This window comes from Rattus rattus, chromosome 15 (genome assembly GCF_011064425.1).
Source record: "Rattus rattus isolate New Zealand chromosome 15, Rrattus_CSIRO_v1, whole genome shotgun sequence".
Taxonomy (NCBI): domain Eukaryota; kingdom Metazoa; phylum Chordata; class Mammalia; order Rodentia; family Muridae; genus Rattus; species Rattus rattus.
The window spans coordinates 33,505,028-33,528,741 of record NC_046168.1 but is presented as its reverse complement, the minus strand read 5'-3'; the positions used below and the strand labels follow the sequence as shown (position 1 = coordinate 33,528,741).

The 23,714-nt window shown below is 39.3% G+C and overlaps 1 protein-coding gene and 1 pseudogene across 1 annotated transcript in view; both read right to left on the bottom strand.

Moving 5' to 3' along the window:
• The window catches only part of Esco1 (establishment of sister chromatid cohesion N-acetyltransferase 1), a 51,764-nt gene extending 29,921 nt beyond the window's left edge, over positions 1-21,843 (bottom strand). Inside the window, 4 exon segments of the mRNA XM_032885333.1 lie at positions 3,899-4,677; positions 4,680-6,016; positions 6,600-6,702; positions 21,596-21,843. Coding sequence (XP_032741224.1) covers positions 3,899-4,677; positions 4,680-5,427 — 1,527 coding nt within the window. The 5' untranslated portion in view covers positions 5,428-6,016; positions 6,600-6,702; positions 21,596-21,843.
• Positions 1,794-3,630, bottom strand: LOC116884250 (annotated as a pseudogene).
• Positions 21,844-23,714: the final 1,871 nt, after the last annotated feature.

The window sequence follows — 23,714 nt, the reverse complement described above, 5'->3', positions numbered from 1 at the left end:
ATGGGGCTAGAGAGGTAACTCCGCAGTTTTAGAGTGCTTGCTGCGCTCCCAGAGAATCTGAGTGTAGTTCATATAACCCATGTCCTGTGGCTCACCACTGACTCCAGATCATGGGGCTCTCATTCCCTCTTTATACCTCCCAGGTACCTGCACACATACACTCACTACAAAGACACACATAATGAATGAATGAATGAATGAATGAATGAATGAATGAATGAATGTAAATCTCTTAAAAATGGAAGAACTGGAGAGATGGCTCAGTGATTAAGAGCACTGGCTGCTCTTCCAGAGAACCTGAGTTCAATTCCCAGCACCCACATGGCAGTTCACAACTGTCTATAACTCCAGTTCCAGAAGATTCAATAACCTCACCCAGACACATGCAGACAAAATACCAATGCACATACAATAAAATTAAAATTAAAATTAAAAAAATGGAAGACCTGGATGTGATGCACATACCTTTAATCCTAGTACTTGAGGAAGACAGAGGCAAATAGATTCCCATGAGTTCAAGGCCTGATCTACAAAGTAAGTTCCAGGCCAACTAGGGCTATACAGTGAGACTCTTGTTTTTAATTTTATTTTAAAAAGGAAATTTTCGGGGTTGGGGATTTGGCTCAGCGATAGAGCGCTTGCCTAGCGAGCGCAAGGCCCTGGGTTCGGTCCCCAGCTCCGAAAAAAAGAAAAAAAAAAAAAAAAAAGGAAATTTTCAGATCTGAATAATTAAAAGTTTGTTTACATTCCCTTACTCTATAAATATAAACCTGTCTGAATTTTGACTCAGTACTAAGAACTGAACCTATGTCCTTGTGCATGCTAGCATACACTTTGTCACTAAATTGTTGTATCCCAACCCCAAATCTGGATGAGCTCTGAAGCCAACCATCACTCAATCATTTAAGTTAAGTCACTCAAGTCAAGCTTCACTTTTCTTATCTGAATAACAATTTATAATATAGATTGTGACAGATTTATGATTCTTTCCTTAGCATACTAAAGAAGCAATATTCATTAAACAAAAAATACTAGAGGGCCAGGCTATGGTGGTACATGCCTTCAATCCCAGCATTTGGGAGGCAGAGACAGGCAGATCTCTTGAGTTTGAGACCAGGCTGGTCTACATAGTGAGTTCCAGGACAGCAAAGATTACACAAAGAAAGCTTGTTTCAAAAAACAAAAAAACACCAAAAAATAAAACAAAAAACTATAAGGGTTATACAGGTATGAAAAATCTCTTAGTAAATGCTACAATATAAATTCTGTAAAGCAGGAAACATATTCTCTTCCATACAGAGCCCTGGATGCAGCAGGTACTAAGACGTGCTCTGAAATGCAATGGTGACTACCACTTTTCTTAATCACATTATGATAATAAGTAAACTGCTCATGTTAAAAAAACAATACAATCTAAAAATTATTATTAAAGAAAAAACCAAACTGATAACAAATTCTTTTGCAGTTATTAATACTCATGAATCAAATGCTGACTGTTCAAAACAAAATTCAAGAAGTTTCACATAAATAGCATTTAGTAAATACTATTTATATAAAATTTAAAATACACACAAAGCTAAGTATTCTTCGTACATGTATACATAAAATCCGAAGAGTTCAGGAAGCATATTTAACTAAAGAGAGGCCTAGAACAAATCCATCCTCCTGCCTTGCTTTCCAAGAAGCTAGGATTTCGGGGCTCTGCCCCCAGATCCAGTTCGGTTTACTTTAAAAAAAAAAAAATCAGAAGTAGTTTGTTTGTTTTTTTAATCCTCATTTTCTGAGTAGTAGATATTAAATTCTATTAATTTACTGCTATTAAATTCAATAAATATTCAAGAATTTCAAAACATACAAATGTTAACACATCAACAAGTGTCTAGGACTGTTCTTACAATGAAGATCTGCATACACTCAGTACTGTCACTAAGATTGGTATTGGACAAGACAAGCAATGTGTAAATATTACTTGTAGCACAGCTTAATCCAAAGGATGACATTGGATCTGGAACTAGCCCCAGTGTATTATATGCTAGGCAAGCAGTCCACCATTAAACTACATCCACAGCGAACAATTTGCTCACAGCACTACTCACTGCTTACTTTGATTGCTGCCATTCTCTATTACACATTTGGAATGATCATCTTTTAACTCATGCTTTCATTCTCATTCATAATTCAATCTAGAAGCACCAACTGGTATCTGTGCTCTTTAAGTTCACTTTGGTTTTCAATCAACAATAATGGACACTGACTTTCACAGCTTCCACATAAATCCAATCTTATTTCATAGCTCATAACCCCTGTGTCCCTAAAATGAATTTTAACCATTCTGAAAACTTTAAAGCAACTTATATCTACTAACAATGACATTTTTGCTCATATGATTTTTCTAACATTCAGGATATTAGGGTATGGTTTATGAGGAACTCTGTGCTAAAGATTAGAATATTTATATACCAGCCCTAAAATATATCACCAAACATAACTTATTTCACATTCTGCTCTCAGTTTTCTCATAAAATTAAACACTATAAATTCACTTGTATTATAGAGAGCACCCTAATTCTACACATGAGAAATTTTTTTTCCACAGCTATCATTTTATTCAGATAGCAATCTCATTACACATGGTCCAAGAACATTCATATAAGAACTCAAATCAGAAGTTAAAGATTGGTCTTCAAATATCATAGCCAACAATGCCACGTTTGCCTATGATGTAAAGCCACATCCACACCTCAGTGGCCACCAAACCGTTCAGCATGGCTTCCTTAACTGTAAGGTGTTTGAAGCCACCAGCTTTGGCACTGTGAATTATATTTTTCACACTGAATAACTGTAGGGATTTCACCAGGGGTTGGGGGAACCAGCTCAACCTTGGCGTAATGCCAAAATGTGGCCAATAGAGGCTTTGAGTAAGTCATGGCAGTGGCTACCTTCGACGGTGCCTTCTCCGAAAAGTTATGGATGAACTTGGCCATGGTCTAAGGTAGAAGGTTCGTCTCCTCAAACCACTGGCTGAATCCACATGAGAAATTTTTAATCGGCATTCCACAGAAAGGAAAAGCTTTACCCTTTTTTATAAATATTAAAAATAATTTCTCATGGTAAGCATTAGATATTGCAGACATAGAGTTGTTTTTTAATTATTTTTTGATTAATTCCTAATTTTATAGATATAGTGGTAATAAGGACTGCCAAGCTTATATAAGACTCACTTTGGTTTGATCCTCAGCACTAATTAAAAAAAAATAGTAACACTAATAGTTCTTCTTGTAAACTAATGATTTATGCCTTTAGAAATTTCCCTTGCCAACTGTAAGAAATCGCCATACAAATCAACAAAAAAGCATTCATTTAAAATAAATCTTAGGGTTTTTCTTCTTTTGGGGGGAGGGGTGGGAGTAGGAGTGGGGAGAAGACTCATGTTTGCCCTCAAGCTACATCCCCATCCCACACAAATTCTAAGTTCTAGATTTACTTACTGTTTTTCAAGGGAGGGTTTTTCTGTGCAGCCACATGCCTCTGCCACCTATGGCTGCGTGCATGCAATAACATGGCATTAAGTTCTAGGTTTTAAACCACTAACAGATACGCTTTCTGTTGCTATAATTCATTAAAAAAAGGAAGAAACTCCCCAGCTCCGAAAAAAAAAAGAAAGAAACCTTCATCTGTGTGTTAAATTTAAAGGCTAGCATTTCAGTTATTTCCATAAAAAACAAATGGGGGAGAAGCATACCATAAAGGTGAAACATTCTCAGTTGCTCAGTTTCATCACTGTAAGGCCGCATTAACAATTTTAGAAAGTACTGAGAAAAGGTGTGTTTCAAATACTTAATAAATAAGTATGTAGAAAGCACCTGGCCCCTCTACTACACATGATAAAGATGATTACCTGATCTGGTGCTGACTCACAAGAATGTTTCATCTGATTATCCAATGATGAGTCAGAAGAGGGTTTAATATGATTATCCAAATTACAATTTCCAGGAGCCCTTTTTGTGGCTTTATTAATTTCAATTGCAATATTATTAATTTTAACGTCTTCAGATTTAATTCCTTTCATTTTATCTTGTTGGCAAGTTACAGTACCATGCGGTTTCATCTCTAAGAACGTACTTTGAGACACTGGATGAGGCATTTCTAAAACTGGTGGTGACAAACAAGTTTGTAATAAGCTCAACTTAGGAGACACTTGAGAGTCCAATTTATGTTGCTGCACAGAGTTAAATTTTGAGAGTTTAATTTTAGTCCAGTTGGAGTTCTTCTTAGTTGAACTATTTATTCCATTTAGTACACATTTCACAGGCTTTGTTTTCCTACTGGGAAAGAAACGATTGCACTGCACGTCCTGGTTTGTTTCTTTCTGATGGAGTGTTTGTCTTTCAGCATCAGTCTCTTCCAATTTTACTTCTGCAGGCTTCTCCTCCTTTACACTTTCCACACAGGATTCCTTTTTTACCTCTACAGTGTCTGATTCAATTTCTCCAGCAATCTCTTCACAAAGTTGGAGAATGCTGCCTCTTTTGCTCTTTCCAGCTTGCTCCAACTCATGGTCAACACTGTGTTCAGGCACTAACGGCAGTGGGATTTGGGGAAACTTTGTGCTAGCACTCACTTGTGTATGAGCTGATTTCCTCAGTTCATTCCTTTTAGAGACCACTGAAGTAGCTGTTTTAGTTTTCTAATCTCAGCAGTTACAGGCACATGTTTTGTTTCTTCTTTTCTAATAGTCTTCTGGAGACATTTTTCAGATCCTTGGATGCACTGAGAACTACAAGTAGAAGTTGTCTGATGCTGTACTTTGCGCTTCTTTCCTTTGGGAGAATTTATTACTTCATTTGTAACTGAATGTCTGTCCTCCTTACAATCAGACTTTATTTCAAGCACTTTTCTTTTCACATGCTTTTGATTTACTTTATTACATTTACTTTGAGTACTGTTACACTGTTCTCTTCTTGCTGGTTGCAAATTCTGTTTTACTGTTTGAATTTGACCCTGAATCTCTCTACTGCGCAAAGACCTAGTTAAAGACTCCGTTAATTGCTGTAGTCTTTGTGATCTGCGGTTAAGTTGCTCACTCCCTTTGAAGGTTCCAAATGATAATTTTTCCTGACATAATTTCTTCTTTTTTAAAGATTCTTGTGATTGTCCCTTCACAGATACCATATTTTTATTAATGGAGTTAGTAGCATTTTTATCAGCTGAACATGATGCTGACCTTGTACTCATTCGTGTTCCAATTTCAGACTGATTTACTTTACTTTTGTTGGAAAATCTAACCGCTGACTTTCCAGCTTCCTTGGAGCCTGATTTCTTTGCTAGGCTGTTTTGAGAACCTTCGATTTCTTGTTCTAAATTCTCATCTTCACTTTCTTTAATAACTTTGGAGGAATTTTCTTTTGATTTCTCCTGAATGGACATTATTCCTGAGTAATGTCTTTCTTTCTGAAGAGTTTTTGAGGACTGTGTCCAGGTAGATGCAGATGCTAAGTACTTAGTATTATCACTAAGGAGTAGATCTTTTAAAAATAGACTTTAACTTATACTGATGTACATTTCCAACAAAAATACCAGGTTGTTTCAAGTAAGGTTGCTCTTGGCAATTTCTAAGACATGAGAAAAGCTAGCATGAATGTTGAAAGATATTTGCTTTCTGCTGGATAGGGAAATGAAAATCTGAAGAAAACTCTAACTTAATATTTTCAGAAGTTTTTATTTTTTAATGAAAAAACTTCATTCAGATCAATTTGTTTTAATTACGATTAGTTTCCGGCCTAACCCTATTACTAGAGGAGTTATTTATCACTGACCTGTCTGCTTTGACAAAATTTCTGAAAAGTTTTTTCTTCTGAAGTCTACAGCTACTGGACGTTGATGAATTTGTAACATGTCTTATGGCTAACAGGTTTCTTTCCTTGTTTGCCAAGTTTGTTGGTTTGTGGCTTCTATTTACTCTCCTTCGCTTAGTAAAGTACTCTATTAATATAGATTTCCTTTTGTGCTGCCATTTCTGAAAAATTAAAAGATAATAAACATTAAGTTTTATATAATCCAAAAAACAGATCAATAATACTATTCAGAAATACACCTCAATTTAAATAAATTTTAACTCCTCCTTTTAGACTATATTCTTTTGAATAACAATTAAGTCTCCCGAATATATTTTTCTATTAACTTAGATTTATTTTAAGTGCAAGAATATTTTACCTGAATATATGTGCACCACATGCATGCTTGGTACCCACAGAGATCGGAAAGGGATGTTGGATCTAGGAACTGGAGGTACTCATGATTTAGATGATTGAGTCATGTGTAGGTGCAAGACTTTGAACCCAGGTCCTCTGCAAGGGCAACAAGTATTCTAAACCACTGAGCCATCTTTCCTAAATATAGTCTCCAATAACATCTTATCTTATTAAAAATATATAAATAATACTTAAAAAAAACCTTTTCCCGGGGTGGGGGTTTAGCACAGGGGAAGCGCGCTTCCCAAGCAAGCAAAAGGCCCTGGGTTGGGTCCCCAGCCCCAAAAAAAAAGAAAAAAAAAAAAAAAAAAAAAAAAAAAAAAAACTTTTCCCCTGAGATTTACTTACAGTTCTTTTCCCACAAGATAGAAATGATGTTTCAGCCACCATAACTCAAGAAAATCTGATAAAAGCATTCCTTATAACCTCTTCTTAACACATTATACAGCACCTAAAAAATAATTAAAATATTTAAAAAGATAACAATGTATTCATCCACTAATCTCTGATCAATCAAATAACATCCTATAATCCCAATTCTACCCTGACCATTAGACTAATAACTCACCACAGCTCATTTTATACAGAACATTTAATTTCATGATTTCTACCTTGAAGTACACTCTGGTACATAAATCTATTAGAATATACATCCATTATATATTGTGAAAAAAAAAGTTTTAAAATACAAAAAAAAAAAATTTACAATGTAAACATTAAATGGTGTAGGGGCGCTTATGATGGTAAGGTCCTGTTCCCCAATTGCTTCTTGATCTGTCAGTAAAGAAAGCCATGGGCCAATTGCTGGATGGAAGGTATAGGTGGGACTTCTGGGTTCCTGGAGGAAAAGGGAGAAGACACAAAAGAGACAGAGTTCCACCATGCCTCTGATGGAGAAGGGTTAAAGAACCATATGAGATCTCAGAACAGAGTGGCCACATAGACCACTCCTACAGGCAAGTGGTCAGTGGCGTTTAGCAGGGGCTAGATGGGACTAGGCACTAAAGTTTAGGGCAGATGGGAGGTGTGGAGCTAAAAGTAATGATAAGGGTATATTTTTTCCAAGCGGGATAGTAGCACCCAGGAATTGTGCCAAGAAGGCAAGTTGAAATTGAACAACTGTGTGCCTTGTGTCTTTTATCCATGGACTCAAGGGAAGCTGGGAGGGGGCTGGTAGCAGGGGCCCATTCACACAGTTAAGGCAGGGTAGCAAAAAGCGACATGCAACAAAATGGATTAAACTAATACAATTATATGAAGAAAACCTACATACATATATGTATTAATCACATAACTAAAGCTAGCTTAATTAAAACATTGAGTGGTAAAGGGTAAGAAAATCTATGAGCTAGATGAAAAATACTAAAATAGCAAATAAAGTAAAATAAAAAATTAAGAGCTAAAAATACAGATCATTTGGTAGAGTGATTGCTTAGAATGTACAAAAAAAGGGGTTGGGGATTTAGCTCAGTGGTAGAGCGCTCGCCTAGCAAGCTCAAGGCCCTGGGTTCGGTCCCCAGCTCCAAAAAAAAAGAAAAAGAAAAAAAAATGTACAAAAAAACCCTGCAGGACTTTGATCTCCATCACCTCATAAAATCAAATCTGTACTTGTCTCAGTACTTGGGAAATGAAGGCAGGATGATCAAGGCCATCCTCTGTTTACAGGAAACTGTCTCAAATAATAAATTAACAAACAGAAATAGAATATTAAAATGAAAGGACTAAAGGCAATGGTTAAGATGACCCAATGGCTAAGAGTACTTATTGCTCTCGCAAAAAACCCAGGTTTGGTTTCCAGCATCCACACCAGGTAGCTCACAACCATCTCTAAGTCCAGGTCAAGAGGATCCAATGTTCTCTGACCTTAAAATATGTGCACACATGCTCACATGTACATGAATTTAAAATGACTAAATAATTCTTAAAAAAATAAAGTAGTTACATAAACCCACTAAAGAACCACCCATGGAAGCCAGGCATGGTTAGTGTATCCTTTTAATCTCAGCACTCAGGAGGCACAAGCAGGCGGATCTCTGAGTTCAAGGCTGCTTGGTCTACAAAGTAAGTTGCAGATCAGCCAGAGCAATATAAGTCCCTGTCTTGAAAAACTAACAACAACAACAATAATCAGAATTACAATTAACTGTTTTGATGTCAACATTACAAGCAAGAAAACGCAAAATCCTTCAAAATGCTGAAAGAAAATTATGCTTTAAGTACATTTTACCTAAAGAGTTAATAAAGATATTTTCAGATAGGTCAACAAAAAGTATGGTCAGACATGGCTACATATGCCTTTAATCCTAGCACTTGGAAAGAAGAAGCAGACTGAGCACTGAAAATTCAAGGCCATCCTGATCTACACATAGCTAGTTCCAGGCTACCTAGGGCTACTTGGTAAGACCTTGTCTCTAAAAAGAAGGGGGAAAATACCTCTGGTATCCACAAATACATGCCCATACACATATAAACATGTATACAGATATACATAGAGACAAAAATAAATAGCAGATTACAAAGAATTTTATTTCTAGGAATTTACAAATATACCTACATAAATGCATAGAAGCATAAAATCACATTAGTTTCAATACCATATCAACATAGTGAAGTGGAAACTTCTGGATTCTTTGGAAAGTCAGTTATGTCAAATGATGTTCTGCTGAAGCCAACACGAGTGAAAGAATGTTTTGCTAAAGCAAACACACATGAAAGGAAGCATGATGGGTTCTTCACTAAAGACACACATGTATTCGTTTGCCTTACTTGTGTTGCTAAGCTCCAGTTTTTGCGGCCCCATAGAGAAAAATGTACCAAAAAAAAAAAAAAAAAAAAAAAAAAAAGGTTGATGTCAACTGATACAGACTCATGTGTAGTTCTGCTAAGACAGACTTGTGTGGTGAGTGGTGAGGCAAGACCTGAGGGAGGACAAGTGATGTTTGGAGAGAGTATAAACAGGATTCCACAGACGGTGAGGAGGCATGCACAGCTAGCTTTGCAACACTTTGATTCTTGGTCTTGCATCTTCATCTTCACTGGATCTTCGCTTCATTGCTTCAATGAGAGAGCTACAGTAGAGAACTTTTACTGGCATCCCTATTGGTCCTGGCCACCCCTGCTAACTTGTGCCAATTCAGCAGAGGCCTGGCTATTTCTGTTAGGTCATGCAACCACTGCTGATTCATGTTTGCTATCCTGACACTGCTGAACTGGAGTGCTGGTAATAATCATGAAGTGTTTCTGAGTGCATCAAACTGCTGCTGCTGATTCCTGTGAACTGAACTGCTGTTTTCCCGACAATGAAGATTAGATCTACTTCAAAGAACAATTTCAAACAGGTCCACTTACCCAGTATCCTAATAACCCTTCTTTTCTACTACCTCTGGTGGGCTAGAAAGGAGGTTAAAATAAGAATTCATATTAAAATAGGATTTGAAAAAATCAAAGTCTACAACATAGACTAACTACACCAATAAATATCACCATAACATTGACTATATCATTGATGACAATTATAGAATAAAATAAAGTGACAGCCTAACTTTAAGTTTTATTTTCAATTCATTATTTTAATATAAATAAATTTATATTATATTATTTTAGACAGTCTCACCATGTGTTGTAATCATTGTTCTACTGCTTTGAAGTGACACATGAACAAAACAACTCTTACAAAAGGTAGAATTTATACTGGGGCTTGCTTATATTTTCGGAGGCTTAGTCTATTATCCTCATGGCAGGGAGTATGGCTGCATATAGGCAGGTGCTAGAGCAGTAGCTGAGAGCTACATCCTGATTCTCAGGCAAAGATAGACTGCCTTAGAATGGGTTCTTGAAACTTCAAGGTTCACCCCCAGTGACACACCTCCTCTATCAAGGACATACCTCATAATCCTTATAATCCTATCAGAGTTCTGCTTCTCATTGGGTATCCATTATAAGCCCCTGGGGACCATTCTTATTCAAATCACCACGTCAAGTAATTCTGTGTAGTAGGAACTCACAGTTAACTACCTCAGGAATCCTGGGATTAAAGGTGAACATCACCATGCCAGCTTAAAACTTTTTTTTCTAAAGATGTACGCATCTTGGTGGTATATGCATTAGAATTGAGAAGTGGAAACAGGAAGCTCAAAAATCCAAGGTTGGGCTGGAGATATGGTTCCGCCATTAAGAGCACCAACTGCTCTTTTCTGAATTCAATTCCAAGCAACCACATGGTGACTCACAATCATCTATAATGGAATCCGATGCCCTCTTCTCATACATTTGAAGGCAGGTACAGTCTGAGCACATTGCTCTGTTGGGGTGGGCAGGCTGCTCTGTGAGAGTAGAACAGCTTAATTCCTGTAGAGAGTAGAGGCCTGTGAGTAATGGGTATGAAGGAACAGAACCTCAGGGCATGGCCCCAGGTGAACACTCAGCTCTAGAAAGCCAGTGCTCTGTCTGCTCAGCATAAGGTGCTATTCAAGCCACAGCACATAGAAAAAACAGCAGCCCAATCCCAGCCCACTGCATCCTCAGTCTGGTCACCACTGGCCCAGCCCATTGTAGTATGGGTGAAAACCTGAAGCTGAGCTGTGGTGGGAGAGAAGTCTAACCATGACCAACACAAGGCAGAACTAGTGAGGCAGCCTGCTGGACCAAGCTGCAGGGACCTGGGGAAGAGCCAGCTGCCAACACCAGGTGCTAACTGAACAGCAGAAGGAGCACCAGAGACAACCCTCAGAAGAAGTCCAAATCCAGACAAAAGCTTCTGACCAAGTTAAGTATCTTTGAAAATGTGCTAAATGCTGAAGAGAGAAACTGAATATAGAAAAAACATACATGAGCTGGAGATGGCTCAGTGGTTAAGAGAAATGACTACTCTTCCAGAGGTCCTGAGTTCAAATACCAGCAACCACATGGTGTCTCACAACCATCTGTAATGAGATCTGATGCCCTCTTCTGGTGTCCCTGAAGACAGCTACAGTGTACTTATACATTATAAATAAAGTGCTAAAAAAAAGTCATACGGAGAAAGTCTCTGAAGAAAAATATTTTCTGTGTTAAAAAATGGAGAGATAAACAATGACAATGCATCTGGATCCCATATGACTTTATTTCATTTATTCAACACATGAGTAACTATTTTTTCAGTAACAATTACAATTTTATATATCCTTCCTTGTTAGGGATTGGTTCTAATGCTTTGAATTAATCTAGCTCCTAAAATCCGTCCGAACACTGAAGGTCCTTGTTCCCAATTGGTTTTTGATCAATCAATAAAGAGCCAACAACCAATGGCTGGGCAGATAGACTGAGGTGGGACCTTTAGATTTGTGCAGGCTAGAAACTGGGAGAAAGGAAGGAGAGAGAGAGTTGCCATAATTAGGAGGGAGACGGAGCAGATTTAGAGCTACAAAAGGAAGACCATCCTAAATGTAGGCGAGAAGAAATGCTTCCTCCCCCTCCCTGGAGAGTGTCTTGGGCAGTAAAGACTAGGGAGCCCCCCAGAAGGAGCCAGGGCAACAAAGATAAAATATAGAATTAGAGGGTGGTGTTAAGCCAGGTTTATAGGAGGGAAATGTGTGCTAGCTTCGGGGAGGATTAGAACTGTCCAGTCTTTGAGCTAGTCAAGGCATTTAAAATCAACTGGCATGTGTGCATGGTCTTTCATTCGAGAATGCAGAGGGCAAGGCCCTGGGTTCGGTCCCCAGCTCCGGAAAAAAAAAAAAATACAGATTCTGTTCAATGAAGTCACCTTAAAACAATGTTATGCAACAGCTTATATGTTTCATTTTGTAGAGTTTTAAAATTTTTAAATATGTACATATGTTAATATACAGTTAATACAGTTCAGAATTCCAAAGAACTTCTGTCTTGAATTCTGTAAACTCTGATTCTCAGATCTTGGAAATGCCTTTATAGACTGAAGCTAATGGTGCTTTGGCACACGTATTCACTAGAATATAGCAGTACTCTAGACATTATGGCATGAAACATGTCACTGGTGCATCTCACAGTCCTACAGCAATTATAGAGATCTAATCTTACATTAAAGGAGATGCTTAAAAACAAAAAGGGAGAACAGAGACCACCCCAGACATAGATTACACAGTGCTTTATTGACTTTAAATTTTTTAAATTGCTAATGAACAAAAAACAACAGTAGCTAAGAGACACTGGATTGTGGAAAAGTGCTAAATTAGAACAGCCCATCTATTTTAAGGATGTCCTAACTTCAGAATGAAAGGCAGGAAATGTGTTGCATTTGGGGAAGAGGTTTTGTCTTTGTTCCAAGAGAAGAAAAGCTATAGATTTTATCCAAATTAATAAAGATTAGATTTGACCAGGGAGGCCACCTGAAGATCTAGGCTGCACACATAAAGAATGAAACCAAAAAGAACAACAATGCGGGTAACATATTGTACTGATCCCTTTACATAGGAACAGCTCTGAAACTGAAACATGAATGTCTCCAGCCAGAACTTCAACTAAGCATAGCCAATAAATCTTGTTGGCTACAGATGACTTATCATGTCATCCTTTCAAATGGCATGAATGAAAATTTATATTACAGTTTGGTTACAGTCCAAACTAACTTGAAGAAAGACAGATGCCTTACCTGCTCAAAGAGCAGAGAATCATCTTTAGCTGAACTGTACACACCACACATTCCATACAAGGCAGAAGTGTTATTACTTTTGAAAGTTTATATGTTCACAGAGAAAAACAACCAGACACAACTGAAGTTAAAACAGCCCTGGCAAAATTCATCTTTGAGAATGCTAAGATGCTAAGGCATAACAGCATTCTGCTTCATCCAACCTCAGACTGCCTCAATAGCCATTTCATCAAACTAACAAAATGGCTAAAAAGCCCATTTGTCCTGGCCTCTCAGACTGTTTCAGTCAGGACTTCAGTCAGGCCCTGCTTTCATACCACAAAGAACTTAGCAAATGCTGCAACTGGCTTTCTTAAGACTGGCCAATATCCCAATTTTCTTAGGGCCCCCAAAGGGAGATGATGTTCCCAGACAACAGGAAACAATTTTAAAGAACAATGCCCCATTCCTAAGAGATGGGGTGGGTGTTTTTGGTCATTCACTGGGTCATGGATGTTTGTTATTTAAAGGTGGGTTAAGTTATTAAAGGTCCTGGTCAGAGAGGAAGCAAAGTATGGGAGCTGGATTCAGGGATCTCTTTTTCTCTTCCTTTTTCTTTCCTGTATCTTTCTTTCCTATCTAATTTCACAGGGAAAGGAGGGAAGAGGGGATGAAGGGGATGAAGAAAAAAATGAGAAGATATAGAATATATATATATATCATAGGAGTTCCAGGACAGCCAGGGCTACACAGAGAAACCCTGTCTCAAAAAGCCAAGAGAAAGCGGGAGAGGGAGACACTGACTTAGAGCTGGACGTTGGTTCAGCAGTAAGGAGCATTTGCTACTCTTGCAGAAGACCTGTTCAGTTCCCATCATCTACTAGACTACTTGAAACCACCTGTGACTCCAGTGTCAGGAGCTCTTACGCTCTCTTCTGGCCTCCATGGACACCAGACACATACACAGCACATATACATATACACAAGTAAACACCCATACACATAAAAATAAATATTTTTAAAAATAAAAAGGCAAAGTCCTACCTGCCTAGCGTGTATGTGAGATCCTAAATTCAATCTCCAGTAGTGTCCTCTATACAAACACATACACACAAACTGAAACATTGACAACACATTCCCAAGCTTACTATAAATCAATGCTACACTGTCAGGGACACAGGGAAAAAAGAGAGAGACTGGAGCCAGGCAGTGGTGGCACACACTTTTAATCCAAGCATAAGAGGGCAGAGGCAGGTGGCATCTCTCAGAGTGAGTGCCAGGATAGACATGGATACACAAAGAAACTTTGTCTTGGAAAAAAAAGAAAAACAGAATGAACAAGCAGATCCACACATATTTCATTCTCACCCCTCCAACAGGGTCTCACTATAAAGCTGCCCTGAGCTCATCAACCCTGCCTCAACTTTCTAAGAGTTGTGATTACAGGCCTATGCCACTACACTAGGATTGGATCTATTTTCAATAGAACAAACCAATGGAAACGAGTCTTCAACAAACAGTGCTAACACTGGACAGACAAGAAGCAGCAGTAGAGGGAGGAAAATGAGAACAAGAACATCGTCATCGTCATCATCATCACCATCACCATCTTATTCCCTCAGACCACTCACAAAAGTAATTTCAGGTTGGTCAAAGACCTAAATGTAAAGTTATTTGAAAGGAGGAAGAGGAGGAGGAAGAGGAGGAAAGAAAGAAAATCTTCATTATGCTAACAAAGCTTAGGCAGGAAGATCCTTAACATTCCACAAGAGTTCACAATAAAGACTGGTTCAAAAATCTTCAAAATAGCTTCATGTACCATATTCAAAATCTGAAACCACCACCAAAGTACCTGAGAAACAACCCAGAAGTCATGTGGGGGAGACAAAAGTTGTGTATCACTACTGTAGACAACCACCTAGTAAACAAAAGGAACATAATAACCATGCTGAGTAGCAGAAGCTATACACAAACATATTTTAAGAGTCTACTCTTCATGAAATTATAGAAAAATCAAGTTTTGTACAGTCAGAAAGCAGATGAATTACTGCCAAGAGGTAAATGTTAGGGAGAAATTATGTAATTTGAGGGATAATGGAAATGTTCTTTATCTTGTTGATTTCCACAAATGACTTATTAAAATGCATAAAATTTAATTTTTTTCAGAAAATCAAATTCAAAAAAATAAGTGAATATACTGATAAAGCTATTCAACAACTAAGCTAAAACTGACAGGCTCCAACAGCCGAGAAACATAATTAAACCAAAAGGCAAGGTAAACTGGGGTGAACATCATGCAGTTAAAGGGAGGAAGAAACACACAGAACCACGTTTACGTATGAAGCATTAGTGATGGCTAACTTCTGGGAAAACAAACTATGGACCAGTGTTGGGAGTATGAGAAAAGGTTACTTTACATTACATAGCTACTTAAATGTTTTATTACATACACACAGGCATTTGATACCAAGCCTAAGGCCTGACCTCACTTTGATCCCAAAAGCCACATTGTGGAACTAGAGAACTGATTTCCCTGACCTCCATACATACAACATCGCACTCGCTTGCTCACTCGCTCTCCGGGTTTATCAAGTCGGTCACTATTAACATTTTTAGACTAGATAAAGGCCCTGTTGTGAAGAGCTGTCTGTATGAATAGAGGGTGTTCAGAAGCAGTCTCCATGGCCTATACCCCCTAAATGCCAACAGCCTCCCTTTTCCCACTATTGTCAAAATGTCCAGATACTGTCAAATGTCAGAGAGGCAAATTCACCTAATTGAGACAAAAAAGATTAACAATTATAAAACACCTACTATCTGAGTAAGCCAATTCCCAGAGTTGTGGTACTATAGTACTCCACAACCCTGTGCTTCCTGAAGTCCATTCAGGTTTATACGGCCTGTTGTCTTTCGGACAAAGCAGAACGTTCAGTAGTTTCTGTCTTTCTTTTTTTTTTTTTTTTTTTTTTTGGTTTTTTTTTTTTTTGGGCTGGGGACCGAACCCAGGGCCTTGCACTTCCTAGGCAAGCGCTCTAACCACTGAGCTAAATCCCCAACCCCAGTTTCTGTCTTTCTGTTACAAGCTCTAGTACTGCAGTCATCTCTTCTTTATTTGAATCTGTGTAATTTGCCAATGAACTCTTATAATTTAAGATTCTTTCATGTTCAAAAATGCCCCCAAGGGCTGTCAAGATGGTTCAGCAGGTAAAAATATTTGCCACAAAAGCCTAGCTGCTTGAAACCCACATTAAAAGTGGAAGTCTCAAGAAAATTCACTCCATACCTACATAATCATCATGTGCGTGTGTGTGCACCTACCAAAAAATACCAAAAAATGTGAGCCTCACGCATGCTAAACAGACACTACCGCTGAGCTACATTGACAAAACTTTCTGGTATCATACATAATGTCAACTTAAACAACTGTCAATCAACTCATGATACTCTGCCCTTTCTCCACTCACTCACTAAGCTTAGGTATTTAGTAACTAGAAGGGCGTGGAGAGTCGGGGGTGATGGCACCCGCCTTTAATCCCAGCAGTTGAGAGGCAACAGGCTGGTCTCTGAGTTTGAAGCCAGCCTGGTCTACAGAGTGAGTTCCAGAATAGCTAGGCCTACACAGAGAAACTCTGCTTCAAAAAAGAAAAAAAAAATTTAGTAATTCATAAAAAATTAAGAGAACTTAATCACAGCAACGGCAAACAAATATAACATTTATTTAAGCAAAAATACCCAAAATAGTTCCAAAATACTGAAGAAAAAAAACAGTAGCAATGCCAAGTCAGATTTTTTTAGATAAAGTTGCTATGTAACTAGACTGGCCTTCATGCTTCCTTGCCTCTGCCTCCCAAGTGTTACTATTACAGGTGTGTACACTGGGTTTCCAAAATAGAATTTTGAAAGCCTTTAGAAATAGCAAGTACATAAACTGCTAAGTATAATTTTTTTAAAGATGATTATAAATCAACAGGCTATACACACAACACAGAGAAAACACACTAGTCCTGAAATGGAACTCAGTAGAAAACCACTTGCCAGACATGTACAAGGTCTTGGGTTCCAAACAAGCACAACAAAATATAAAATATAAAAAGACAATAAATAAATAAAAATAAAAAACTTCAAGTTTCCCTACCCAAGGAAACTGAGGCAAAAGGATCCCTTCGAGTCCAAGAATTCAAGGCTAAGCCAGCCTGAGCAACAACAGTAACACCTCACTAAAAAGAGACAAAAATAAAAAATAAAGTTAAAAAACAAGTATAGGGGTTGGGTATTTAGCTCAGTGGTAGAGCACTTGCCTAGCAAGCGCAAGGCTCTGGGTTTGGTCCCCAGCTCTGAAAAAAAAAAGTTAAAAAAAAAAAAAAGTATAAAAGAGACCAATGATTAATGAGTATAAAGAGTTTAGAAAGTTTGGGACTTTTATCTAAAAGTTATTAAAATCTCTCTCAATATATTGATGTGAAACTGGATTTTCTTCATAAATGTCAACCAGAGGCTGGGGACTTAGCTCAGTGGTTAGAGCGCTTACCTAAGAAGCGCAAGGCCCTGGGTTCGGTCCCCAGCTCCGAAAAAAAGAACCAAAAAAAAATATATAAAAAAAAAAATGTCAACCAGAAATTGCTACCTGAAGTGGATACAGAAGCTCACAGGACAATACAGTTGTATTCTGCTAAGTCAAACACTAAGGCAATTACAACTGCCATTCTGTAGCAAAGTAATTCGGAGTCCTGCTGTGTATCATTAAAGATGCTATTTATACTAACTGCTTTGAATGTGTATGAGTGTTTGCCTGTATGTTATGTATGTCCATCCCCCATGTGTATCTCTGGTGTCCATGAGTTCAGAAGGGGGTATCAGATTCCCTGCAACTAGTTAGGGATTGCTGTGAGCCACCATGTGGATGCTGGGAACTGAACCAAGGTCCTTTGCAAGAGCATGCAACAAGTGTTTTAACCACTCAGCCATCTCTCTAGCTCCTTATATTAACTTTTAATTCAGGCATTACTATACATTTGAATGAATATACTTATCTATAACACAATAACTGTAACACATATAACAGTATTGGCAAAAGCTATTTAAAATCCTACAGAAGAGCCAGATAATGGTGGTGAATATCTTTCATTCCAGAACTTTCGAGGCAGAAGCAGGCAGATCTCTGAGTTCAAGGCCAGCCTGGTTTACAGAGTGAGTTCCAGGGCAGTCAAAGCTACACAGAGAAACCCTGTCTCGAAAAAACAAGCAAACAAACAAAAAGAGCTATTTAGGATCACACATAATTTTTAAGAGGATGAAGGGATTCTGAAATCAGAAGAACATTAGCCACAAATGATGGCACACACCTGTAATCCCAGCATTTGAGAGGCCTGGGTCACACATGAAATAGAACCTATGAAATAGGAGGGGGCACATGAGGGGGAGGAAGAGGAAAAGGAGGTAGTGGAGAAGAAGAAGAAAAAGAAAAGGCCAGTTGTTGTCTTTCATACATAGTACTCCAGAGAGAGAAGCCAACCAGCACCATGGAGTGAGACCCAGTCACTGCTAAGAAAAGAGGGGTTGGGGAGAACACAGGGATGCCATGATGCCTTTCTCACCACTTGAGAGGTGAAAGCAGTTGTACTTTAAGACCAATCTGAGCTACAGGAGACCTTACCTTTAAAACACTAAGAGGGAGAAAACCTTTACATTATCTTATTTTTATTTACTCCTTGAGGTTTCCCCTACAGGATCAGAATGAATCTGGCTATCTTCAAACATTCATACCACCAAGCATTATAGCTGCCACCCTCTCCCAAGCAGAAAAGACACTATAAGTTGTCCTTGCTCCACTGAATAAATCCCCAACCCCTCTAAGTCAACAAACTTTAATGAAATTCATAGAGGCCACACACAAACACAGACAGAAAAGTAGAAGGGGGACTCTGAGAAGAGTGTCAACGAAGAGGGGGAGAATGAGAGGTGAATATGACTAAAATTCATTATATAAATAAAACCATCAAACGGTTAAAAAAAAAAAAGCAAATCATGAGTGAGAACAATCCTTTGCTACCAACTAGAATTATAGTAGTAAAACAAAATTTTAGTAAATATACAACGAAAGAATTTTCACTGATTCATGTACATATGCAAGAAAAGCCTAGACTTCAAAACAAAATTATTTAATGAATTAACCTATGGTATTACTAATTAGTGTCTATTATCTAAATTTATTACTATCAGTAAAGGTTATTCAATGAACTCTGGAAAGCATAATCTCCTAATAAAAGTCATGGGAAAAATACTCAATTATTATAAGAAAACATTATTTTGTTTTTTTTGGGTTTTTTTTTTTTTTTTTTTTTGGTTGAAGCTGGGGACTGAACCCAGGGCCTTGTGCTTGCTAGGCAAGCACTCTACCACTGAGCTAAATCCCCAACCCGAAAACATTATTTTGAATTATGCAACCCTAGTCACTTTCATTTTTTAGAGCAAATATAATCAACTCTTGAGTTTTGATTTTTTACCAAGTCAAAAAAAAGACCATCTGGGAAAGGGAGTTAATTGTATTCACCTTTAGTGTCCTTTCTATGAAGCATAATTTATCAATTAAAATGGAGGTGCAAAACCCTTGCATGGTAGTACAGATATTATTAATAAAATAAAATAAATTTGAGGGCAATAGGGGAATATTCAAGAGGCCTCATCCTTCCCTGAAGATCTACATACAGGCAGTTAGTTAATGGCTGGTGGAGGGAGAGACATTTTCTTCTGAGTCTAAGCACTCTTTAAAGTTGTGATCCCATAAAATACCCTAACTAAACTCATTGGTATCCCCACCCTCACCCCATGTCATGACAATAAGAGGGGACTAGTTGAGAACGAGTGGCAGGGGAATAATAAAGTGTAAGAAGTAAATATGCGAGAAATCTATTAAATGTTTGAAAATATAATAATGAAATAACTATATAACATTCTAATCAACTTGCAAATTTTTGTTCATCACAAAATCATATTGCTGCCAGGTGTGGTGGCACATGTCTTTCATCACGGTGCTCAGGAGGCCAAGGCAGGAGGGTCTCACAGTTCAAGGCCAGCCTAGTCTACACAGAGAAACCCTGTCTCAAAAAAAAAGAAAGAAAACAAACAACAGAAACTGAACAAGGTAAAACAATATGGTGCTTAAAAGCTAAAAAGCCAGAACAATTTTGTTCAAAGAACTATAATTCTAATGCCCTGGCCTTAGAGTAATAGTGTGTCTTTCAAAAAGAGGGACAGTGTGTCTACAATTTTGGTTCCTCAGATACTAAAGATCTGAATTGGGAGCTTCCAAATTAAACACTTTCATTTTGTTTTGTTCATGAAAGTCTCAGTGAAAATTTTAGTTTTTTTCAAATTAAGAAACAAAATTCATGTTAGTACCCTATGTAAAACACAATCAGAAATCAAATACAGCTTAGTTCACTGAAGTCTTAACTAACACAACTGAAACCTAATTTTTGGTCCTAGAGACTGAACCTAGGGCTTTGTTCATGTTGAGCAATATAAACAGAACCCTACCACGTGGTCCATTCCTATATTTACTTATTTATGTGTATGTATATTGCAGACCCCCGAGCCTTCAAGTCCGTTCTCTCCTTCCACATGATCAGAGATCAAACTTGGCTTGTCGGTCTCGGCCCCTTATTACTACTTTTCAAAAACTGTTTAGATTGGGGGAGAAGTCACATCTTATATTTTACTAAGTAAGATACAGTTTTGTGCGGTGCATTAGCGGCACTAGCCATTAATCCCAATTCTGGGAGGCAGGTGGATCTGAGTTCCAGGGCAGCCTGGATTACAAGGTGAGTCTCTGAAAAGCGGAAAGAGGGGAAAAACTGTTTTGTAATTTGTAATACCACTTAGGTATTATAAGCTGCCATTGCTTCTTCCTACAAGAAACTCATTTCAGCTGACTTCTTCCATCTTCCTGTATTTCCTACTCCCCCGCCTACCACCACCCGTGACAAAATTCTGTACGGGTCTAATTTTCACAAGGCTCCACTTAGCCGCAGAGTGCGGAGATCCGATTTTCGGACTTTTGGTGACACAGACATGCAACTCTACTTCTGCAGAATAAAAAGCTTGCTATAATCTAAGACCCAATTCACTTCCGCTCGTATCTCCCTACCGATACGAAACTTCCCTGGAGCCCTCAAAGGATCTATTTCTACCTGTCCTCCAGTTCCCATCTCGAGCCTGCATTATTTCGTGAAATGGGGACGCCAGACATCGCTCCCCTCCCAAGATGAAGACCAGGAGCCGGGATCACCCACATTCCGCCCGGCACGTTGCTGGGCCTTAGGGCTTCAGGGCGGGTCAGCAGGAGGCTCAGGGGCCGCAGCCTGGCTACTGCGGGAGGCAGGGGAGAGACGGCGGAAGGAAGACAGACGGAAGGAGAGAGGCGGAGGCGGGGACCAGGCCCTGGCTACCTGCGGGTCAGAGCGCAGGCTGTTTGCAATCGCCATAGCTGTGCGCCACCTCCAGCCGTCCGAGAAACCCAGCTCCTCACTAGCTGTGACAGCCGGCCAGCAGCGGCAGGTGACGCGCAGCCGCCCACCCCGGGCGCCAGCGTCTGCGAGCCGCCCAGCTGGTTCCTGGGGGTACGAGAAGCCGGGACACACGAGGAAGAGGTGTGCGGCAGCGCGACACTGAGGGCGGGAGGGAAGAACAGCGGTCCGCTCTCCGCGAGGGCTGGGAGAGGGTGGCGAAGACGCAGGACCGTGGGGGGGTGCTCACGTACCTTCCTGCTGCGCGGCCGGGGGTCCTCCTGCAGCCCACAGGTCGCCTCACATCCGGGTACCCGGAGACACTCAGCTGCTTCTGCGGCGGCCGTCGCCGCCCCGCGGCACAAACACCAAACTTCCGGCGGCGGCGACGCCTCTCCCGTCAGATGGGAGTTACCTGAGGCCGTCGTGGGTGCGCTTGCGCGGCGCTTGTCTTCGGCCCCAAGCCGCTCAGCTGACGCGCCCAGAAGACGAAGATGGCCGCCACGCTCTCTGCGTGTCACGCAATTTTCACTCGGGCCGCGACAGCTGGGCGTCGGGTAAAGGATAATCTGGCGTCCACACTCAGCGCAGGCGCGGTGGGAGGCCTCGCGTGCGCGCCTCCGCGGGTGGGCGCTTTACGGGGAGGGGGCAGCGCCCCCTGTTGGAAGCGGCTGGTCCACGCGGTCTTCTCGAGTCACACACCCACTTTGGGGCCTGTTAGATAGATGGCTTAGAGAGTGAAAGTGCTTGCGGCCAAATATTACAGCTGAATTCGACCCCTGTAAGCCCCATGGTAGAAGAAGAAAGAGAAATCCCGCAAATTGTCCTCTGACTTATACATGCCAGCCATTGCATATGCACCCTCACACACATAAATGAAAATTCTAATAAATTTGTAAAACCCCTTTAAAATAAACTCACTGAGGTCCCAAATTTTCTACAGGTTCCAGCACTTTCTGTGGGATCTGAGAGCCTTATCTTTTGATCTTTAATAGGGGCCAATGTAAAGAAAAGGGGCAGGATTCAATATCCATTCTCTTTAGTCCAAACTACACTAAAGCACATAAGAATTCACCCTTTTTTTTTAAACAAGTGTTTTATAACTGAGAGCTAAGAGCCTGAACAAAACTGTAGGGTATTTTAATGAAGGTAATATTCAGACTGCCACTTAGAAACATCCAAAGAAAACCAAAAGTAGTTTTAGTTTTTCTGAGACGGAGTTTAATGTGACCTCTCAATTTCTATGTAGCTTAGAATGACCTTGACTTTCAGATCGTCCTGTGTCCACTTCCTAAGTTCTGAGCCTTCATGCCCAGGCTCCAGATTTATGCCTTAATGGCATATAGGAAATGGCCCAACTAACGTTTCTCTTCACTTTATGATTCGTGGACAACTAGTGAGGTTTTCTTAGTTGGGTAACTCAGTTTATCCTCACTAACTTTGCACACACACATACACACTCTTTACAAAGTAGGCCTTCTAAGTAAGGCCTGTATCCTGCTCTGTTAGCTTTAAAATCCCTGTCAGACCTTTTGAAATCATATTACTTATTTTTGAAGCCAGGAATTATATTGGTGAATCATCCTGCTTCCATGATAGACTTGAAAGAGGCAAAGAACCATCTTAAAGTAAAGGTAAGCTAGGCCCGATCTTCTTTATGATTAAACCTGTTTCTCAAGGACTGGACTAGGTCCCACCTGTAACCTCAACTACGAATGATTCTGCAGTACCTGTTCCAGGGAAGGGCAACCATGTCCTTGTTTCAAAAAGTTGTTTATAAGCATCTTGCAAACCTATGGTAGCTTCAAAGGCTGCTATGACTATCGTTGCTATGCCCACCTTGCACTCATGCTTTTGTTTCAGGGGGTTGTTTATGTCTAACTTGTCATGCTCACATGCTGCTCCTGGTACCTGGCTTATTTTGCCTGCAACCTCCTACCCCTGAGTTATAAAAACCTTGTCCTCCTCATATTCACCTGACTTTTAAAATTCCACCTTAGGGGAAGGCAGCCCATAAACTTGAATTTTAAAAGCTTGCTTTAATTAATTTGGCCCTGATGCTTTCTGTTGGATGTCTTTCTCCTCAGATATTTGGGATTAACAATAAAAGAGCATGGGAGAAACAGAAAGATTATGGGTTCTAGGCTGGCCTGGGCTACAGAGGGAGAACTTGAAACCTCCCCTCAAAAAGTAATTTAAAATTTAACTAATAATCTGTTTATTGTAGATGTTCATATAAACATATGAACATATACATATAGTATACATTATATGTATATATTTATATCCAGTTACTTAAATGTGCAATGAAAAAACTTGTTTTGGTCTACTTCTTCATAAGATTCCCAACAGCAAATCAAAGGACAATTCCAC